The following is a 21,497-nucleotide window of genomic DNA, read 5'->3' as shown; positions in this document are numbered from 1 at the left end:
CTGGGAGCCGTTGCTGCACCCTGCCGCCCTCGTTTGTGCGATCGAGATCCAGTCCACTTCCATGTGGAGCTCCAAACAGCGAGCTTCGCTAATAGTGATGTCTAGGAATTTATAATACACATTTTTCCAGTTCATCTTCTGCACCTTGGTCATGATAACCCTGCCCTCGGCCTTCTCAGGGTTGAAGTATTCCCGCAGTCGTTTTCCCAGAGGAACCTGTGAGCTGATTTCTGCGTAGTGGTAGCGGATCTCCTCTCGCCACCGCGTGTTGTAGCCCACTCCGAAGATGGCCAGCTTATTGGACAGGTGGAGACGGGAGAAGTCAGTCCATGTCTGGAAGTGCTCCCATTTGACCTCCACTGATTCCAGGATACGCATCACGTTCTGCATCACTTCCTGGCGTCTAAAGAGAGCATGAGGAAATGAGGACCTGAGTGGAAATTGTGTTTAAATAAATGGATAGGGAAAAAGGACATGGGTTCAAACTTACTGAGAGTGCTCAGATGGCTCCAGTCGTATCTGAAGAACTCTGGTTTTTGAAAGCTGGTTGTCCTCTGTGAAAGATAAGATTGTATTTTATGAGATATTTTAAATTATGCACATAGCTTTAGACTTTGAGTTGGGGCTGAATTTTCATAGACTGGGGATGATAAATAGGGCCACACTGAAAATGATGAATCTTTAAATTGATATATATATATATATATATATATATATATATATATATATATATATATATATATATATATATAAATACATTAATTTTGATCATAGTACATAGTATTGATATATGGTTGTAAGTTTAAAAAAACAAATGTATTCTCTTATGCTGCATTAATTTGATCAAAAATACAGTTTTTTTGTATTTTTACCTTATATATACAGTACAGACCAAAAGTTTGGACACACCTTCTCATTCAAAGAGTTTTCTTTATTTTCATGACTATGAAAATTGTAGAGTCACACTGAAGGCATCAAGGGCTATTTGACCAAGAAGGAGAGTGATGGGGTGCTGCGCCAGATGATCTGGCCTCCACAGTCACCGGACCTGAACCCAATCAAGATGGTTTAGGGGTGAGCTGGACCGCAGACAGAAGGCAAAAGGGCCAACAAGTGCTAAGCATCTCTCGGGGAACTCCTTCAAGACTGTTGGAAGACCATTTCAGGTGACTACATCTTGAAGCTCATCAAGAGAATGCCAAGAGTGTGCAAAGCAGTAATCAAAGCAAAAGGTGGCTACTTTGAAGAACCTAGAATATGACATTACTTTTTTGTTATGTATATAATTCCATATATAATTCCACATGTGTTAATTCATAGTTTTGATGCCTTCAGTGTGAATCTAAAATTTTCATAGTCATGAAAATAAAGAAAACTCTTTGAATGAGAAGGTGTGTCCAAACTTTTGGTCTGTACTATATATATGTATATATATATATAGATATTATCGGCCGATATAAGCTAATTGCATTTAAATCGGCATCGGCATTTATAACGGCTGATGAAACATGAGAAACAGAGTCTCATGCTTCACTCATGTTATGAGTGTTGCATAGTGTGCCCACCAGAGGGAGCTCTGCAGCTCCAGAGTTAACAACAGCGCCAGAAGTCCACTACAGAAGAAAGCGATCAACTGTTTTGACGGTGAGTCTGTCGTTCGTCATGTGAAATGATTGTAGATTTAGTTCATACCCTGTATATAAAAACTGTGTGGTAGTTCTAGCTAACGGTCCTATCATTATTACTTCTAAATATTCTGTAACATCACTTACAGCCGCTAATGCATTGCTATATTAGATTAGCCACAAAGCTAATACCATGTTTATCAGTGGAAGAGCGCGAACGTTAATAGGAGGTCAAACTATAACGTTAGCGTTTAACTTATTCTTATTCTATTGCGGTGTGTTTCCCACATAATGACCGCGTAATTGGGCCTTTCACACAGGACGCGGTATGCACGGCGCTTGCCGCTGGGTTCAGCGTTGCCTTTCAGATACAACGCGATTTGCGCTGCGCTATGGCATAGGCGGAGTTTTAAAAACGTTTAACGGGAGCTCTTTCATAGTCTGTTCCTCCTCCTTTCGGTCAGCAGCAAACATGTATCTGTCCCGTTGTAAGAAGCGAGCGATAGCGCTAGTCCTGCTGATGAGAATTAAGAGAGAAGCAAGGAAGAAGAGGCTACCCTCAGGTCCAGGGAACAATTTGGTGAATTCAGGCTGGTTACGTTACTCTAACGCTAATAGCTTCCTTTTTAGCAGGCCCCTTAAATGCTTGCTATTAACTTGTTTGAAGGTGGTTCTTCTCAAAATTGACAGCGGTGTGTTCATGACACTAACGTTAACCATTCAACTTCGAATTGATTCCGTAATCTTCCGGTAATAGTAGGCAAGACGATGTTTTGATTCAGACTGCACAAAGAGAAGAGGAGAAGATATACGGGTCTGTTGTGAATGTGTCTGTGAGAGCAAATATAGTGTAGTTACAGTAACTACAGTAGGTGCGTCAGAAATGATTAAACCAGAGGGGACATGTAAATAAATGTGAGCTGAACTAGCGCTTTTTTTTTTTTTTTTACATATTGTTTCAAAGCAGCTTTACAGACATAACAGGAAAATGTTGAAATAATATTGTTAAATATAAGTAGGTAATACCTATTGCTTGACAAATAAAAAATATATATATATATTTCTCATTTTTCCCTATGTAGGAGATCCCAGTTTATTATTATTATAATTCTAATGATGACATGAGTAATGATACATGGTGATATTATTAATACACATGCTTATTCTTTCTATGTCTCTCTTTCTGCCTACAGATGGCTGAAAAATGTGAATGCTGTAGCAGCAAGTGTGGGACTACTTCTGCAAATACTTTAACTTTAGTATTATAATTTATTTACAGTAAACACACAGACTGTTAAAACCAGCTTCAACTGGAAGAAAGTAAAAGTGTTAAATGTTTAAAACCAGACTGTTTTTTGATCATTAAAAAATATATACTTTTGATGTGCAATTGTTTAGTCATTGAGACTGTAAACTAAGGCTTTTTTTTAACATAGTCCATTCTGGAAAATGGTTTATACAGCCCACATACATAGAACAGGCAGATATTTTGCTATTGAATGTTGTGTAAATGCAGTTTATAGGAAATGGGTCTAATATCCAGATTATTTTTAAAATCAAAATATCGGCTTATAAATCGGCTCTTTTCGAGTTAATATCGGCATCGGTCGGGCTCTAATATATATATATATATAAACTTTTGTACAACAAACTTTTGTATATATATATATAATTTCTTTTTTTCAGGATTTGATGAATATAAAAGGTAAAAAAGAAAAAAGAAATTTTTTTTTAATATAATTTTTGTTAAAATTTAAAAGCCTACACTGTCACTTGTGTCTTTACTGAATAAAAATATTTAGAAAAATGTTTACTTTTGTACAGTAGTGTAATAAATATATTGTAAGTAAATATGTGTCATTAAATTATCAGTAAATCTGTGGAGTGTTATATGGAATTCTGTGGTAGCACATTTTGAGCAGCACTGATGAAAAAAATTAAATGAATAAAATCTTTCAGATGCTTGCCCAGATTTTGCACCACTAGTCTACAAGCTCCCCTTTTTAAATGAGGAGGTTACAACAATAGTGACTTTAAACTCATTTACACTGCAGAGAGAGATTATTGCATTCACCTGTTTCTAGGTCTCCCTCATTGAAGGCAGCAGAAAGGTCCTGATTACACCAGTCTTCCTGAGAGTAGTCCTCCATAGTGCTTCCGTCTGACTCCATCTCCTGGTAGAGCCCGCTGCTGTTGATCAGCACAGGCTGACAGCTTTGAGAGTCCCAGCCGCCCTGCCCAAACACTTTCTCCAGCTGCTCGAAAGAGTAACTGCTCTTCCTCTTCCCAATGCCATGTTCCTTAACCCGGCTATAACAACGTCTCAGCGTCTGCAGATGATGGTCATGTTTATAAAAACAGCAACACATGCACACCATATTGGAATCAGTTAAGACTGAAATGGACATCACAAATAATTAACTGCTCCTCAGAAACCGTAAAAAAACTATTTTCCTTGTACTTCAGCACTTACTCTTAAAAACAGACACTCATTTTTTATTTTGTTTTCATATATTTTCATATATGAAATAGCATTGTTTCTATAAGTGTACACTAGAAATATATTCAAACATCCTACAAATATGACATCGCTTTTTGCATACTATGTAGCATGGAGTTATGCAAATTCAGTGAAAGCAGTGTGAAGGGTGGGTGGTGTGGTGTGGTGTGGTGTGGTGTGGTGTGGTGCAGAAGTTAAAAGACCTTGGTTAGTAATCAAAAGGGTGTAGGTTCGAACCCTGAGATATGATTTATCATATACAAGAGCTACAATAATTTATCTATTTATATATATATATATATATATATGAAATAATATATAATATATGACTGTTGTCGGTAGCATACGGGTAAATGCTGAAGTAAATACATTAATAAGTAAATGCTTCATATATAAAATCTGAAAAATTAAAAAATAATCTTAAAATAGTTTTACATATACAAATAATCTAAATAATAATAGAAGTAAAATGCTTGAATATGAATTAGATGGTAGATGTGTATGTATATTATTTCATTGTCATTCAGCGTAACATATCTAAAAATGAAACTTCATTCTGACCTGAATGTATATGTGTGACCTGAATATATATATATATAGCCTTTTGTTTAATTCTTTTAGCATTTTACCAAAAGCTCTGTGGAGATAATCTACCATAAACATCACAACAAATCCATGAACATAACAGACAGTCATGCTTGAGACAAGACAGATCCATGCTTTGTGTTTTGATTTTGACAGCTTCACAAAAGCTGTGTAAATTGCCGACTAAACATGACAACAAGCCTCTAAGAATATCTGAGTGACAGCCATTGGTTTGAATGTTTTATCTACCTTCATCCTCTCTCGACACTGGGATGGGGTCCGTTCGTAACCCAGCTCTGACAGCGCTCTGGACACCCGCTCGTACATCGCGGGTCCCGGCGCCTTGCCAGAAAACACCGTCCCGGCCACCTCCAGCTGCTGCATCCGCGCCTCCGCCAGCCGCTCGTTGCCCCACACGGCGATCAGCGCGTTTGTTTCAGACGGCGTCCATGACATGCCTCGGCAAGCGGTGAAGCTGTTAGAGGCAGAGGCCGATCCACTCCGGCCTGCGCCCCCAGACAGCGAAACCCCGACGTTCAGAGGAGAGAATCTGTTTGGGGTGGAGGGGTTGGAATGGTATTGGTTGCTGTCACTCAGATCCTCGGATTCCGGGGAAGGTACCTCGGTTTTGAGAATCTTCAGCGGCACCGATAGATCAGGAGAACGCTCGGCGTTACTGGGGGCCGCCATCTTGCCTCTGTTGCTAAGGGGAGGGGGCAGAGAGGAAGAGCGCGCGCACTCACTCCAAACGCGATTGACAGCATCATTTTTGCACCCAATATTATGCTACATATTAAAAATAATTGTTATAAATAATAACACTATATAAAAAAGTATATATTATGGGAGATAATTATGTAAAAAGCAATGTTTCACTTTTGAATTATTGAATACATGTAAATATAATCATAAAAAAATAAGTCTAAAAAATATATTTTATAAGTAATGAAATTATATTAAATATTATAATTATTATGCAAAAATGGAAAGCCAATAGCCAAGGGGCCTTGAAATAGTGGAAATATGTAGGATTGACACCGAGTGGTTGAACTATTGCAGTCCAAATTCAAATATTTTGTAGAGAGTTTTTCCCCCTCCTCAGACTTGACGCAGGTTGCCAGATTGACGACACAAACAGGAACCAGCGCACTTGATGATTAATGAAATGAAATAAGCTGTGTTTTCCGCTAACTGGCAACCCAGGATGGCGAAATACAATTGGGTAAACTGGGATAAGGGATTAAGCCACGATATCTTGGTGATCCTGGCTCAATTGATCCGTAATCCGGTTGCACTAAAGCTGGATAGGGGGCAGGAGGATATGTTATGGTATAAATTACCATGGAGATTTATTCTGTGGAGCTAGCCTGCTCCAGACCAGGCTAAATTCCAGGATTCTCATCCCTAATGTCAGTCAGCAGTCACCACAAATGGAAACCAATAGTTATTTCACTGCTCACTATACGTTATCACATATAACTAGACCCACTGTCATTATTTAAACGTTTGTGATCATTAATTTCAATCATTTTGGATAATGATTTTTTAGATGATGTTGCTATCATTAGATAATTTACAGTTTCCCATAGACTATAAGGCTATATATAAAATTATAGAATATTAGGGCCACAGAGGGAAAAAAAAAAAAGAAGTGTCATAATATTGTAACCAGTTGTTTTAAAGAAGGACAGTTGTTAAAATGACAGATGTGGGGCTATTTGACCAAGTGAAATTGTAAATTGTAAAAAAATGTAAATGAAATTGTTCGTGAAATTGTACATCTGTATGGTTTCATAAACAAAGACATGCTGATGTGCCAGAATATTAAGTATCACATTGTCATAAGTATCAAAACTGTAAAAAGAATATGTAGCTTTTCTGCAGAAAGAACCAGCCTCATAAATTTGACTATCCTTTTTCCTCAGTGTGGCCCTAGTACTCTGTCATATAAACAAATACACATTCCATATGAATAGAAAAACACAATGTGTAACATTATGTTCCTTTATTGAATAAGGACAAAACAAAGCAGGTAAACCATCAGCTCCTTTTGAAACTGAAGTCACAGTGACTCTACAAGATGGAAAGCACAGAATCAAAGCATATTATACAAAATGATACATACACATTCAAAGGTCTGTATATAACACACCCTGCATGTCTGCACACTAAAATAAATGCAGGACAAATCCATACACATCAACTGAACAGACAAATGAATGGATGCAGTAGCCTCCCTGCAGCCTTGTATTACACACAGTATACCGCACAAACATCATAAGAGGCCAAATTCGTTAAAAAAAAGGAACCCCAAAAAAACCAAATTCCTCTGCCACCGCAGGACATATTTAACCAAAATTGAAAGCACACATACTAACTAAAATAATTCAACACATATTGGTCCCTCAGCAGCCGACCACTGTCGTCATCAGGGAAGATTGCCAGATTGTCCCAGTCCATGGCTGGTGGCACTCTGGGGGCCCTCTCCTTCCTCAGGCAGGCCACATTGTGGAGGACAGCACAAGCCACAGTGATATCACACGCCCTAACAGGGCTGAACCTTAATTTGTGAAGGCAGTGAAAGCTGTGATAGATTTCAGAGGCCCGAAAGATTCTGGAGACATGGACTGAGCCAGGCCATTTTGCCACAACATTGCTGATCACACAGTTAGCATTGCAGACCATCTGAAATCATAAGATGAGGAATATTACACCAATCAATGCACATCACTGGCAATGCAGAGTGTTCGTTAATGGACAATATCAAAAAGTTATGTTCACCTGAACATTAATGCTGTGAAAGGATTTCCTAGTCACAAAATCGACCTCATGGGCACCTGAGGGGGCTTTTATCCTTATGTGTGTGCAGTCCACTGCACCAATGACATTGGGGAAACCTGTCACACAAAGTAATGAGTATCCTACTATGTGTTAACAGTTGTCCTGTAATTTGTAGATCCTCTTACCTGCAATCCTATAGAACTCATCTTTGATGTCACAGAGTCTTCTGTGGCCAGGGAAGGAGATGAAGACATCTGCTAATGCTTTGATAGCCAGACACACACTCCTTATTGTGCGGCAAATTGTGACCTTGTTCAGCTGTTCTGCATCCCCCACTGAGTACAGGAAGGCTCCACTATCAAAAAAGCGCAAGGCCACACAAACCATTTGCTCCACACTCAGTGCATGGCTCCGTGCAGTGCGGTGCTTAATCCTGGGACCCAGTAGTCTGCATAGATACCTGATGCCATCTGCAGAAAACCTGTATCTTTCATATAGATGGTCATCAGGGAAGGCCAGTGGGTCCAACCGGTCCCTGAAGACCCTTTCTCGCCTGAAGGCTCTCCTCAGCACAAGTGCTTCTTCATCCACCACATCTCGCAAGAATGGGCAAGCCATTGTCAGAGCAGAAAGGAACGCACAATTTTGGGCCTTCATATAGGCTAGTGGCCACACCTGGTGCTGGGGGGGTGGGCAAAAGAGGCCGGTGCCTTATAACGATGACTTGGTTGTACTGATTGCTGGGAAAATAAAAAAAACCTTAGAAAGATGCCACCGTCCTGTGTGCTCACAATAAGAGCTCATATGTCATGGCTCACTTGACTTTACGAGAATATACCTAATTTTTATTTTGAGCTGTGTCATCTTCTTGGAGCTGGGGGAGGAAAGAAAAATAATGATTAATACATTTGTGTTACAGCTAGCATACGGTGTACATTGAAGGCATATCTCACCTCCCTCTCAAGTTTTATTTCAAGGTCCAGTTTCCTAATTGTCCTCTTTTTTTATTTCGGACTCCAGTGCAAGATTTTCCATCTTTTTCTTCTTGTACTGAATGTCTATGTCTGCCAGTTCTATTTGGCGCCGGAGGTGGTTGCCATACAACTTTCTAATAGCTTGTGAGCTCTGGGAACACAATACAATTAGCGCAGCTGGAATTTGGCAGGATGTGGTGTCCTTTTATTAATACGCACTATGTTGCCAGGCTGGTTTTCCCACTGTATAGCATCTGGGTCCTGTAAAAGAAATTAGATTTTTTTTATTTTGATGAGGACTCCTCACCATTGTAGAGTAAATAGTACTTTCACAGTCTTAACATGATACCACATGCCTTCTGGAATCCAGAGACATGGTCTCCTCCTCATCATAGTCTCCATCATGTGCTGTTGCTGCTGCACTGGGGCTTTCACCCTATCAGATTTAATCGGATTCATATTGAAGCTAGTAGACAAGACATGCCAGGCCAACAGTATGCCTTTGATGGAGTACTCACTGGATCAGCATCGTCTGGTGCTTGTGCCTCCAACAGGAACACAGTGCTGCCAGACACTGCAAGGCAATAGGTAAACCAAAGTCAGACAGTCCAAATTGATTCAATATGAATGTGGTTGTATCCCATGTAGAGATGGAAGGACATACCTTGAATGAAGCGGGTGGCATCTTGGGAGGAACCTATGCTCGTCTCTTTCCCCCCAGGGATCCCCTCTAAGACGGGCCTGCCTTTATTTAGCTCCAAGGCCATGTCCTCTGCTGGGGTAAGGTCAGCCTTTGGTGACCCACCACCCGTGCCTTGTCTGTGGGTATTTTTTTTCACTGCTAAAACAGTACAGACAATGTGTGAGCAGGCACCTTCTGGGTACAATATATGCTTGTGCTTTGTTAAATATTAGTCAGGGACCATACCATTCTGCAGAATGTTCTTGTATTTGATTTTGACCTGCTGCCATGTCCTTTTTGGCCCGTTCATGTTTAATCTACATCACACGCACACACATTCTTTATCACAAGAACATTTAATGGAGTCACACTGCAACAAATGACTTGGTATTTTTGTCTTGTTTTCAGTAAAAATATATATAAAACAAAATCTTAAATAAAGATGTACTTTCTTGATTTGCTAAATGACCTAGCAAAATAAGTATAGTTTAGACAAAAAATATAAACTTTAAGTAAATGTGTGCTTAAAACAAGCTAAAAAAAAAAACCTGTCAATATAATAAGAAAAATTCTCTTGAAATAAGTTTACTTTTTCCATAAACACTTAATTTTAGAAAAGTTCTCTTGTTTCACTGGCAGATTTTTTTGCTTATTTTCCTAGGTAATTTTGCTCAAGAAAATATTTAAGATTTTTTTTTTTACTGAAAACAAGACAAAAATACTAAGTAAGAAAGACATTTTTGCAGTGCAGTGAGCAACCGACCTTGGGTCCTTTGAAAGGCGCTATATAAATTAAAGTGATTATTATAGCTCATCTATTTATTCAATTAAATTTTATTTATATAGCACTTTTCACAATTGTTTCATTCGGTCAAAGGAGCTATACATTAATAGTAGCAGGAGAAACTAAAAAAAAATCGGTGGACAACATAAGCAGAGTACAACGGCTAAGATTAAACCGTACTGAGCGTAGTAACGTTAAATAATAATGTAAGGCTTTAATAATAATTTATCATAGCTTTATACAGTGTGATGGAGTTACTTTACACAATTTCACTCATATCTGTAGTGCATTTCAATTAAAAATTTAACCGTTCATAATTACAGTACAACTACGTTTTTGGAGATGTGAATTAAATATTTGAATTGTAATTGTGATGTTTCAGCGGAGCGGTGAGTACTTACGCATTCAGGCGGTCTGCAATACTTTGCCACGCTTTTTCTCTTTGCTTTATCACTGTGGCGGTGTTGCCTTTCTTCTTAATTATGTATTTTACCTCCTCGTATGCCTCCATGAGGATTTGTGCTTCCGACGGGGAAAAGTACGCGGCTCTAGTTACCATGGTAAATCAGTTAATCTGTGATCTCTGGCGGGGTCTATTTGAGTGAGCCGTGAGCGCGCACCTATCCAGGATTGGTTTCACCTGGCTTAATGAATCCGTGTCTGCTCATCCTGGCTTGGTCTTTGTGCAACCAATTAAGCCTGGACGCACATGTTTTGGCTTCATTGAGCTCAGCTGAGTCATTTATCCCGGATGTCTCAATTCTACTTTTGTGCAACAGGCCTCAGAACACACAACATTTTCAAAGGAGAATAACTGAATGTAGCTGAATGTTTTTCAGATAAACAACTATGTTAATTTAGCATGTTTCTTAAATATCTAAATATATTATGGTGGAAAACAGCGCCATAAATTAACTTACACATTAAACTGTGCAACTTAATACCAGTACACATATCAAAAATATGTATTAGCAAAATAACGTACACATATAAATTGCATATGACAAATATATAATTTTCCTGAAATAATTTGTATTCTTCATACTACTTGTGGTATCTAAAATGCAGCTGAATAAGTCAGGATTAAAACTTACTCATAAAGTAAGATCTGGGGGATCGAACATTTCGTCACGCAAAGTGAATCGCGCACGTGACTGGACAGAAAGTGAAGCTTCGTTTGACATTGGTCACGTGATTTCTATGTTAAGACGACAAGCTTCGAATCGAGGCTTCATTTGTCACAACTCTTTTTTTCTCGACAGATACAAGTTCAGATGCCTCCGTTCAAATCTCTCATCACTAGTGCGGAGTGAAAGCCGATTTACAAAAGATTTTTAAAGTCGAAGAGTCGGTGTTTACTACTGCAAACAGAAGCAACGCCGTGAGAATTCACCTGCTGCTTGAAGCATGTTTCTGAAGTTAAGACCTGTGTTTGTGAGTGTGACTCGACCCATAATCGCTCGCCTCGTGTTTCTTTCACTCATTAGCGGGAAATGTAAATCCTGAACTGGATTGATATGGCGAGGGATCACAGATTGTTTTGAGAAGATAACGAAACTCAGTTGGTCGGTTTTCAAAACAAATTTTCAGACATGATTTAATCACTGCCTTGCTTGGCGGCCTAACAGAAATGTAAGTTTACCAATATAAATATACTACAAACAGCTTTGTACAACTACATATAAACAATATCACTTCCAAAAATCAACACGGGTGTCATGTAAAATTTAAATATGATGTAAATATAGAAATATATGATTGTTCAGTTACCCATTTAAGTGTTACATTTTCATCACATGTGGAAAGTCCAGGTTCAGAGAGTAAAAGTCCTCAGTATTTTGTTCCAATCACCTGGATATGCTAATTAGCACAGTTTTTTAGACCGGAGGTAGAACTAATGAATGAAATCAGCTGGCTGAGTGAGTTGATGAGTGGAATAAACATGGCAGGACGTTTTTCTTTCTGACCCCTGGAGATTCCACCTCTGTCTCATGTATTTTATATAAATAAGTGTATATGTAAACATTATCGAATATGACATTATTAGTAATATCTTATTAAAATATTGAAATCAATTACCCTTTTTCTAGATGGTCATTTTCTCTGCAATACAAGTACGTTAGGCCTATTTTCCACCACAGCAACAAGGGAAAGTACCACTGCTGACCACTAGGCGGGGTTGCTCTTCCTCGTTACATTCTGCCTTGTGTCAGATTTTGTTAATATGGCTGGCAACAGAACAGATTTGGTACACTTTACTTGTGTACACGTGTTCTGTCCACAAGAAATACAACTAAATGGTTAATCATGGTCAAATTTACATTCTGTTTGTTTTTCTCTAAAAGTAATGCATAAAATCATGCCCCTTTCTTGCCCAGTTATTTTACAGACACATCGTTTCTTTAATGTTTGCATAAAAATAACAGCTATAGAATATGTTTTTATTCTTTTATGAAGTATAATACAGGTTGTCATAGACTGAACCACTTTTGATAATTTGGTCTGCTGTCTGGCTGCCACAAATGTACATTGAAGAATTTGCTTATATTCATAGCAGCTTGGATTATCTGCATGACTCATGTATTTTATAGTAATGTTGTTGATTTAATAATGCTGTCGAATTATATTTGTGTTGGAAAGAAAAAATCTTGTCATTCTATAGGGAATCCAGATTAACTGAGCTGCAGCTTCACAGCTGTTCACATGATTTAAGAGAGAATCTATTTCAGGTCAAAGGTTATGGCCCGTCCTAAGAATAGTGAACCGTCCGGACACCATTTCCTGTCTATATCTGGGTGTTTTCTGACAGCTTCATTGTGTTTGATGTCTGCTAAAGGTTATATGTACTGTAGAGTCAGGAGACAGTATAACCTTTAAAAAAAACGAAGATGACAGGCTCCTATGTAATTTATAAAAGTTCCTGTAGGTTAACGCAAAGATTTTCATGAGCTTTTGGCAATGAACCTGAATCCTAAACTATAGCTGCGCACATGCTGATAAACACGTCAATTCGTTTCTCATATAACTTTTATATTACAAAATATAAAAGAATCCTAAACTAATATTTGCTATTATTTTACAAATTAGGAGCAAACCCATGATTATGATTCAATTGTGTATGAATATAGCCTAAGGTGTTCTTTTCTCTTCAAGATGCAAGATAAAGAATCCCTCAACCATGATGAATATGAATAATAAAGAGCCACAACCCCCGTATTGTAAAAATTGACTTTGTACTACAACACTGGACATTCTATTTGTGAATGCAAATCTAAAATGGGAATCTCTTAGCCTATGCATATTATGCCCCACAGACATGCATTGCCATACCTTTAGCTTAATGAGGGAATGGATGTGTTTGCTCATGATCAGAAGCATGGCCTTCTGATTAGACTCGCTCTAGAGGCATTTCTAAACGCATTGCTGACATTAAGAGGAGCACTTCTTAGTCAGATCACATAGTAACTCATGTCTTCATGAAATCAAGCCAGTACTTTTTTTTTTATCATCAGCAAAGTGACAAAAGCCATTTAAATGGCTGAATGTGAGAGAAATTCTAATGACCCTCCGCAACATTAAGGGGCAGCGAGAAAGCGAAGATAATTACGATTATTATTTCATAATTTAGCATTTTAGCGAAGATGCTGAAAGCATTTAAGAGAATTTGTATCGGAGCGATTGCTTTTAGGATTGGCAAGTCAAAATTCCTTTGCGTTTTATAAAGCTGAAAGTGCTTATTTGCATAATGTCTAATGGGCAGAGATATTTCCGTTTATCCCCTACAAGCAAAAATACACACATGCATTCACAGTCAATTAGAGCGAATTGTGATTTTTAGCACATTTTGGAGGTGAGGATATTTTGATAAACAGCCTCTGCATGACATGCTGGTTTCCAGGCAGCAATTTTGGATATTCAGGGTGTCCGTGATGACTGACCCCCTACAGGGTCACAGATGTGTTACTTGTCCAAGATAGTGTCCTTTGCCAGGATTCCTCCTGCGATGCCCTTCGTTGTTTTCACCTCCAAGACATACAAACCCAGAGCTTTTACTTGACATGAGGAGAGTTGTTTCTGGAATGAAATGGGAGATCCGAAGTACAAATTCTGCCGGTGATGCTGATGGAAGATTTGCTGTCTTTTTGTTATGATTGAGTCGTCGATGATGGGAGCTTTTTACACCCATCTTCAAATTCTGTTTCATCTCATCTCACTCGACTGGCTTTAGGTCAGATCATTATCACGGTGGTGTGAATGATCATTAGATTCACTCAGCGGCGCGGCTGATTGCAGCACCTGCAGACTCCAGTTCAGAGAAAAAGCACATTTTGGTTTGGAGGCTTTCATTATGAGGCAGTCTTCTCTCTTTTTTCACATAAAGCTTCATGAAATCACGCTGAAATACTTAAATATGTGCATTTTGTTTTCTTCCGTACACTTTGTGTTATACATGATAGTGTTTTCTTTTTGATTCTCCAAACCATATTTCATTCTTGATTCTATGATGGATTTTCAAGAAAGGTGATGAATATTTATAATGTACAGTTTTTTAAGAAATAAAGAGAAATGTTTAATTGGATTGATTAAATTGGTAGTGTTATAAAGAAATTATTATTCTTTTCTTTTCAAGAACATGGAATTGCTTGGGAGTCCAAATTGTGATGCCATCTCTGACAATATAATTGGGTTCAATGAGTCGGTGAGTTGTCATGTTCAAGTTAAAATATCCAAAAGAGACTGTTCTTGGTTCAGAATCAGTCTTAAGAAGTATAAAAAGTCTAAAATGTAAAAATCTAAGTTTTAGGCATTCAGAAGTCTTGATTTTCCTACATCCATGACTACCTCTTTCTTATTGAAATGCTACCGCAGTGCTCTAGGTTTTTTTTTTTTTTTGTGATATAGGTCTTAAATTCCATTCATAATGGTCTGAAAAAGTCTTAAATTTGATTTTGTGAGACCAGAACAGACCCTGTACTGTACATAGCCTAACTCACTGCTTAACCACTATAACGTCACTGGTGAGAACTACGGTAGCTAGTAACTAAATTATTGAAATCATAGTAACTTACACATCCATCATTCGAACCATGTTCGTTCAGCAATATAGAGTTGCCATTAAAACAAAGTTCTGTTATGAAACCCTTGATGGTGCCGACTGATATGTCTTTAACTCAGTCTGCTAGTAGGCCAATTTTTGCAGCTAATTGGTTTCTGTTGCATCAACAACAGCCATTGAGCTTGCTGCTTAACATTCAAATACTTGGCCAGTGTTTGCTGTAGCAGTTTACTGCACGCTTTCAAAACCCTTCCCACCTGTATAGATCGGCTACAGGAAATTTCAAACATATGTGTGAGGTAAATTGATGTATATGTTTAGAGCCCTATGATTTCCACTATGCGGAAGACGCGGAATCCAGTCGTAAAAACAGAATTTACAGTTTAATGCGGAATGTCATGGAATTTGTCAACTTTTCAATGAATTAATCAAAAGTAGGCCATTACACTTAAATGAAATCATGATATGGACTAGTATCTGTAAACATTAAGCCAGTAAAGTCGATTTGAATCCTGCATGTTCTGTGTGTCTCTGTTAATGAATGGCGCAGAAGCGCGGTTTCGTTTATTAACATTACAGACATATGGAAGCATACGCTTGTGGTGATTTCAGCATCTGTCATCTCACTAAATGAGGACATAAACACATAAACAACATGAACAACATCTCCAGAACTGCTCTAAAAGAGTGACTTCATGAGCATTTGACTGTTTGAATTTAGAGTAAAACTATCGTCATATCACTTCCACAGAACTGTAAAGGTATTAACGACAACTCGTCAAAATAAAAGTCTGGTTTAAAGACAATTATTTGCCACAAATGTACTACTATTGTTCAGCAGAATGCACATACTGTAGCCTACTTCTACTACTACTTCTAAAAAGAAAGGAAAATCACACAAAATATCTTCCACGTTTTTAATTTTGATAGTTAATCCCCCTTTGGTTGATTAAAAAATAAAGATTTAGATTTTGTAAAGATTTTGTAAGTTTTATTTTTTATTTCTTTTATTTTCCGTTTTTTTATTAATTTGTGTGTATAATTATATAATATATGCATGTATATTCTTATAGTTTATTAAAAAGAGAGTTGTAATTGTAACATTTAATTGAAAAGATTTTACTCAAAAGAATGGTTATACATTTCAAATATTGCCACTTTCTTTAGTTTTTTTTTATTTGTAGTCTGTACACATTAGACCATTTTAACATTAAAAGTGTTTAAGTTATATATGATAAATTCTCCACTTAATATACAGTGTTTAAAAACCTTGTGATTTATGTAAATAGGTGATCATTCGCTACCTTGAGTGGAAAACCACTCTGACATCCTCACTGTGCCAAATGAATACCTAAACAGACAAATTAAAATGACACCACATGCCAGAGAGATTCATATGGGCAGCATCCTTTAGTTCATTATGTTATTCCATCAACTCAAATTCTCCTGCATGTCTTCAAACAAAAGCCTCTCATGCCCATCAGACAGATAAAGACGAGATCCCTTATGCAGCCACCCGCCGTCCCAATGAGAATTTACCTCAGCACCTCTCGCAGATGGGATCTGGCCCCGTGGGAGCGCCGTAACCGAGGCTAACCCCCCTCCGGCAGCGAGGCCCAGGTGTCTCCCCGCAGTCAGACGCCAAGGTAATTCAGTAGCAGCTCCAAAACACACGTGCTCCCTCATCAGCAGGCCCTCACCGGAGAGCAACTTTACATTAAAGACTTGTCTCATTAGAGCGCAACGGACACGGCCAAGGCTAATGAGAGAGGCTGTGATGACGGCAGGCTCTGATATTCAAGTGCAATAACAGACCATGGTCAGGGCCAAAGCCATGTCACGCCTGGGTGATGGTGAATAGGAACAGCTCCGTGATGTTGGCATTGACGGCATCCAAGTTCAAGGCTCAGCAAGATTGTATCTGTGTTGGCTGTCTTGGTGCGTATCGAGGGAGTTTGCTGTTTACAGAAGGTGTCTTGTAATGAGCCGGGCCAGGGGCAGATATAAACGTTTCTGAGTCGAGCTTGAGCATGATTTCATGTTAGAAACATTTAATCAGATCATCTGAGATTCATCTTGCTGCTGTTCAGTGTTTAGTGGATTATGGATTTTTTTTTTTTTTAATCCCAGATGGTTTTAAGTGTGCATGTACTGTATAGTTTTTTTGTGTTTGTGTCATTTGATTTGTTGTTAGAATAGAAAATAAGCATTGCACATCCTTGTTTTGTTTTGCCTTGTTTCTGTACAAATAAGCCAGGTGTAAGTCAAGTTAGCAAATTTTCACTGAAAAAAATGTTTGGTAATATTGATGTATGAAACCGTTCACACAAAAGGCAATTTCTGTTGGTCAATGTGGCGAATTTGCATGACCAACTTGAGCAAAAATGAAGTCATCAAGCTTTGTGGTTAGTTATTTGAGTCCTTGTTAGTAGAAAATGTTTTGAGAAAAGCCCAAATGTATGTATCCGTTTTGAAAAACAAAGCACATTGTAAAAATAGTCAATGCGACACCAGTGGTTCAAGCTTAAATTTATGAAGTTACAAGAACACTTTTGGTGTGCAAAGAAAAGAAATAACAACTTCATGCAACAATTTCTTCTGTTCTGTGTCAGTCTTTGCATTCCTCTGCCTATAAACAAGGTGCAGCAACTATGTCAGAACACCGGCTCCTGCATAAGCAACACCACATGCATTCATCATGGTACTCTCGTGAACAGGCATCAAAGACTAACACAGAAGATAATAAATTGATGAATAAAAAGTTGTTATTTTTATTTCCATTGTGTACAAAACATATTCTCATAGCTTCATACAATTAAGGTCGAACCATGGATGTCACATGGACTTTTTTGCTGTCCTTACTCTGGGCCTTGAATGTGGTAGTTCCCTTGCTGTCTATACAGGGTCAGAAAGCTCTAGGATTTCATCATAAATATCTTAAGGGTCTTATGGGTTTTGAATGACATGAGGGTGGTTAATTACATAAAAATTTCATTTTTGGGTGAACTATCCATTTAATAAGGAGGGACCCAAGTCATGTTTAGAGACTTGTTTGTGGGCTTTTTGACTTGGGCTAGTAAGAGGACATCTGGCAACTACTCAGAACACAATAACAACCAACCGAGTTACCATATGAAATCACTCAGATCTCCCTATCAACGGCGACACAGCTAAGATTATCCTAGCATGGTTTTATATTGGATTTTTCATGCTCAAGCACTCACATTTTCTTCATAAAAAAGAAAAGTACTTTTGTAGTGGCTCTCAAACCCATTAGGGGGCATTAGCAAACTTCCAAAGAGGCCGCAGGATTCTGATATTGTGTTGGACAACTGGGAGCCTCTGTGTTAAAACGATTGAGAAGCACTGTGGTAGTGCAATCGCAACAGCTATGTTGTTCATATGTCTGTGCTGGAATCACAAGCAGAACATAAAAGTAAACAAATAAATCAACTTTCAACTGCACTTCAAACAGATATTCTTTAGAGATGACTTTGTTGTGTTAAAGTGTGGTGTGTGGGGTCAGGGATGACCGCTGTTGCCCTCGTTATCCCATTATCCCCTCACCTCAGCGGATCTCTTCATTTGCAAATAAAATAAGATTGGGTGAAAACATTGAAGAGAAAATCACTTCATTACCCATTGATTTTTGTATGACCAGCACTTCAAAAGCTGGAGGATTTACAAGGCAGCTTTTCATGCACAAGTATTCCCATAAAAGCAAATTAAGGACCCTAAAGCAAACGAAAACTTTTTAAAATTTGTTTTGGCGGTTTTGAAGCCCAAATGACCACTTAGTGAAGCATATCCATCCATTTTTTTTTTCAGATTAATTATTTTTCACCACATCTCTCTTTGATGCACAATCAGTGCTGATAACTTTCAGTCAGAATGAATTATTGTGAAGGGAGACTCAATAAAGGCATCAAGATAGGGATAAGTTGGATAAATGAGTTGATTGAGTAGTCTACTCTGGTTTGTATTGATGTAGCTGGTGAGTGATGAACTGGACTGATGGTGCGTGGGCAGGAGGAGGTCCGAGGATGGTGAGTTCTTTTTGGTCATCTGTGGCCCAGGTGTGGAGCAGCTGCTTCCTTTGGATGGATCCGCGGGGTCCGGCCCCTGACCCCAGCACTGTCCATCGTTCAATACACCATTACCCCCAGCAGCTGCACTGACCACTGATATCTCATATGCCTCGGTCACTGCTCATTATGGCAGGGGGTTTGCAGGACACATGGCAGATTTGACAAGACACGCAAGCAGATTGCGGTTTATTGGGCTATAACTTCATTTACTTGTTAGACTGGGCCAATTAATCATTGATATTTTATAATTGTGTAAAATAAATGTTTTTTTAAATTTTTAAATGAATGTTCGGTTACACTTTTTTAAGGTGTCCTTACAATGTATTTAAGTACTGAGTAATATTAATTACTAAATACTAAATGTACTTACTATATGGTTAGGATTAGGGTTACTTGCATGTAATTATACAGTACATAATATTGTTATTATAATTGTAAGTTAATGTAACTTATAACAAGGATACCTTAAAGTGTTATCTAATGTTTTAAATAAATATTATAACATGTAATGTGTAAAATTATTAATACACAATTATACAATTATTTATAAAAAATGTTTTTTTGTTGTTCATGTTGAATAAATATTGTATAAAATAATTACTTGTACTTGTACAATTGTATACATCATTATTTTATAATTGTAATTTTTTGTAAATTAAGTGTTATTGTGTAATAATGGAAATTATTTAGATACAATTATTTTTATTTTACGATTATTATTTTTTTACTGTATAGCCTATATAGACTTCAGCATTCCTATTCACTCTAAAAAATTTAATTACATCATACATTTGTATTTTATCAAACATTTAATTGAAATCTCAGATGAGTTCTGTTTTTGCTTATTCTTATGTATGGGGTGTGCCCCTTTACTAGACAGTTCCAGTTCACTTTCACATGTGCTTGACAAACAGTAAGTCAAGTTTGCATGAAATCCAAATACACAATCACATGTATAGTTGCCATTTTCAATAAGAATTTCAACCTCTGAATTTTCCACCTAACCCGTAGCGTGTGATTGAGGTGTATGAAATCCATCACAGCATGCTGTGTCAGACATCGACCCTCTAAATCTCTGCACGGTGATTCATTCAGTCGACACCTTTCAGCTGCCTCATAATGAGAACGCTCTGCATGTGGAAATTGGCTCACTTGCTGTCCCCTGACTTTGTGCGCTCTTGATTGATAACCACAAGAGGATATGTGGTGAATGTGAGTCTTATCTCTCCCTGCTGAGGGTGTTCAGTTTGTGTCTATTGCTGCCTGCAGTTTGAGCAGCTAGGATTACTTTATTACTAGACTTGATTCATGTTTATGTTGAGAGAGTACAGACATTCAGTGGAGGCTTCATAAAGTCAGTGATCCAAAATCAAAGTTAACCTAGATAATGTTATTGTTCATAGGTTGGTCTTTCAAAGCTCAGGAGACTTAAAGTTATTACAAGAATAAGAACTCAATTACAAATGTGTCTCAAATTCCCCAGGAGAAAAGATTTATAAAATTTCTATGAATAATAGAATTTTGACATTCAAATTCAACTACATAACTTAAAATAATGTATTTTAGTGTGCATATATATGTATATATATATTCAAGTTTGGGTTGAAAATGGGTCTGGATTATAACCCAGCGGCGCTGGGTTGGGAACGCGGATGTGAATGAGAGCACGCCACGTCACGTTAAGATCGTACATCTCCAGTGCGAGCAGCCGCCATTTTTCAGCGTGAAAGAAGCGAGAAGCGAGTGAAAGACATTATGAAAGACATTATGGTAGGTAAAGATTCAAAATGTAAAGTTATCGTTTATTGTTTACCCGGTTGTATGAAAGGTGGAAGGTTGTATGAAAGGCGGAAACAAAGGAGCTTAACGTTATATAGAAAAATACGCAGACGCGGTTTTCTCCTCAGAAACTGAGGTCTTAATGGCCCCCTTTAACGTTACTGAACAGAAGAGGTACTTTTAATATAACGTCTGTGAGTGTCTTATGTCATATTTACACAATATTTTACAATATCTGCACTTTTTGAAGTGTTAATAGACGGTTATGGTTACGGTTACACTCATGTTAATTTGTTATCTTATTTTCGCGGTTAAACTGAATGTATGTTAGTCTCCTAAAGGAAACGGCATTGTGTAGTAAAGACTAGCATGATAATTTTGAGGCTGTTGAAGTGGTAATGCTTAAAAGTATGTTTTGCATGTAATATTTCAGACCTGTTGAGCTCATGTCTTCACTGTCCCCGCACCGAGAGTTAAAAAAAAAAAAAAAAAAAAAAGTGAAGTGACATTCAGCCAAGTATAATGACCCATACTCAGAATTCGTGCTCTGCTTTAACCCATCCAAAGAGCAGTGAACACACACAGACACATCTGGAGCAGTGGGTAGCCATTTTTGCTGCAGCACCCGGGGAGCAGTTGGTGG

General features: G+C 37.9%; 1 protein-coding gene across 1 annotated transcript in view; it reads right to left on the bottom strand.

Annotated features, from left to right (window-relative positions):
* Positions 1–11,286, bottom strand: part of LOC132127629 (myb/SANT-like DNA-binding domain-containing protein 2) — an 11,769-nt gene extending 483 nt beyond the window's left edge. The window contains exons 1-5 of the mRNA XM_059539587.1: positions 11,026–11,286; positions 4,960–5,413; positions 3,700–3,955; positions 491–554; positions 1–403 (exon numbers count right to left, since the gene is read on the bottom strand). The exon at positions 1–403 is cut by the window's left edge and continues 483 nt beyond it. Of these exons, the coding sequence (XP_059395570.1) occupies positions 1–403; positions 491–554; positions 3,700–3,955; positions 4,960–5,400 (1,164 nt within the window). The 5' untranslated portion in view covers positions 5,401–5,413; positions 11,026–11,286. The remainder of the gene's footprint in view (positions 404–490; positions 555–3,699; positions 3,956–4,959; positions 5,414–11,025) is intronic.
* Positions 11,287–21,497: the final 10,211 nt, after the last annotated feature.

This window comes from Carassius carassius, chromosome 45 (assembly GCF_963082965.1).
Source record: "Carassius carassius chromosome 45, fCarCar2.1, whole genome shotgun sequence".
Taxonomy (NCBI): domain Eukaryota; kingdom Metazoa; phylum Chordata; class Actinopteri; order Cypriniformes; family Cyprinidae; genus Carassius; species Carassius carassius.
The sequence above is the reverse complement of the archived record's forward strand: the minus strand, read 5'-3'. Positions and strand labels throughout refer to the sequence as shown.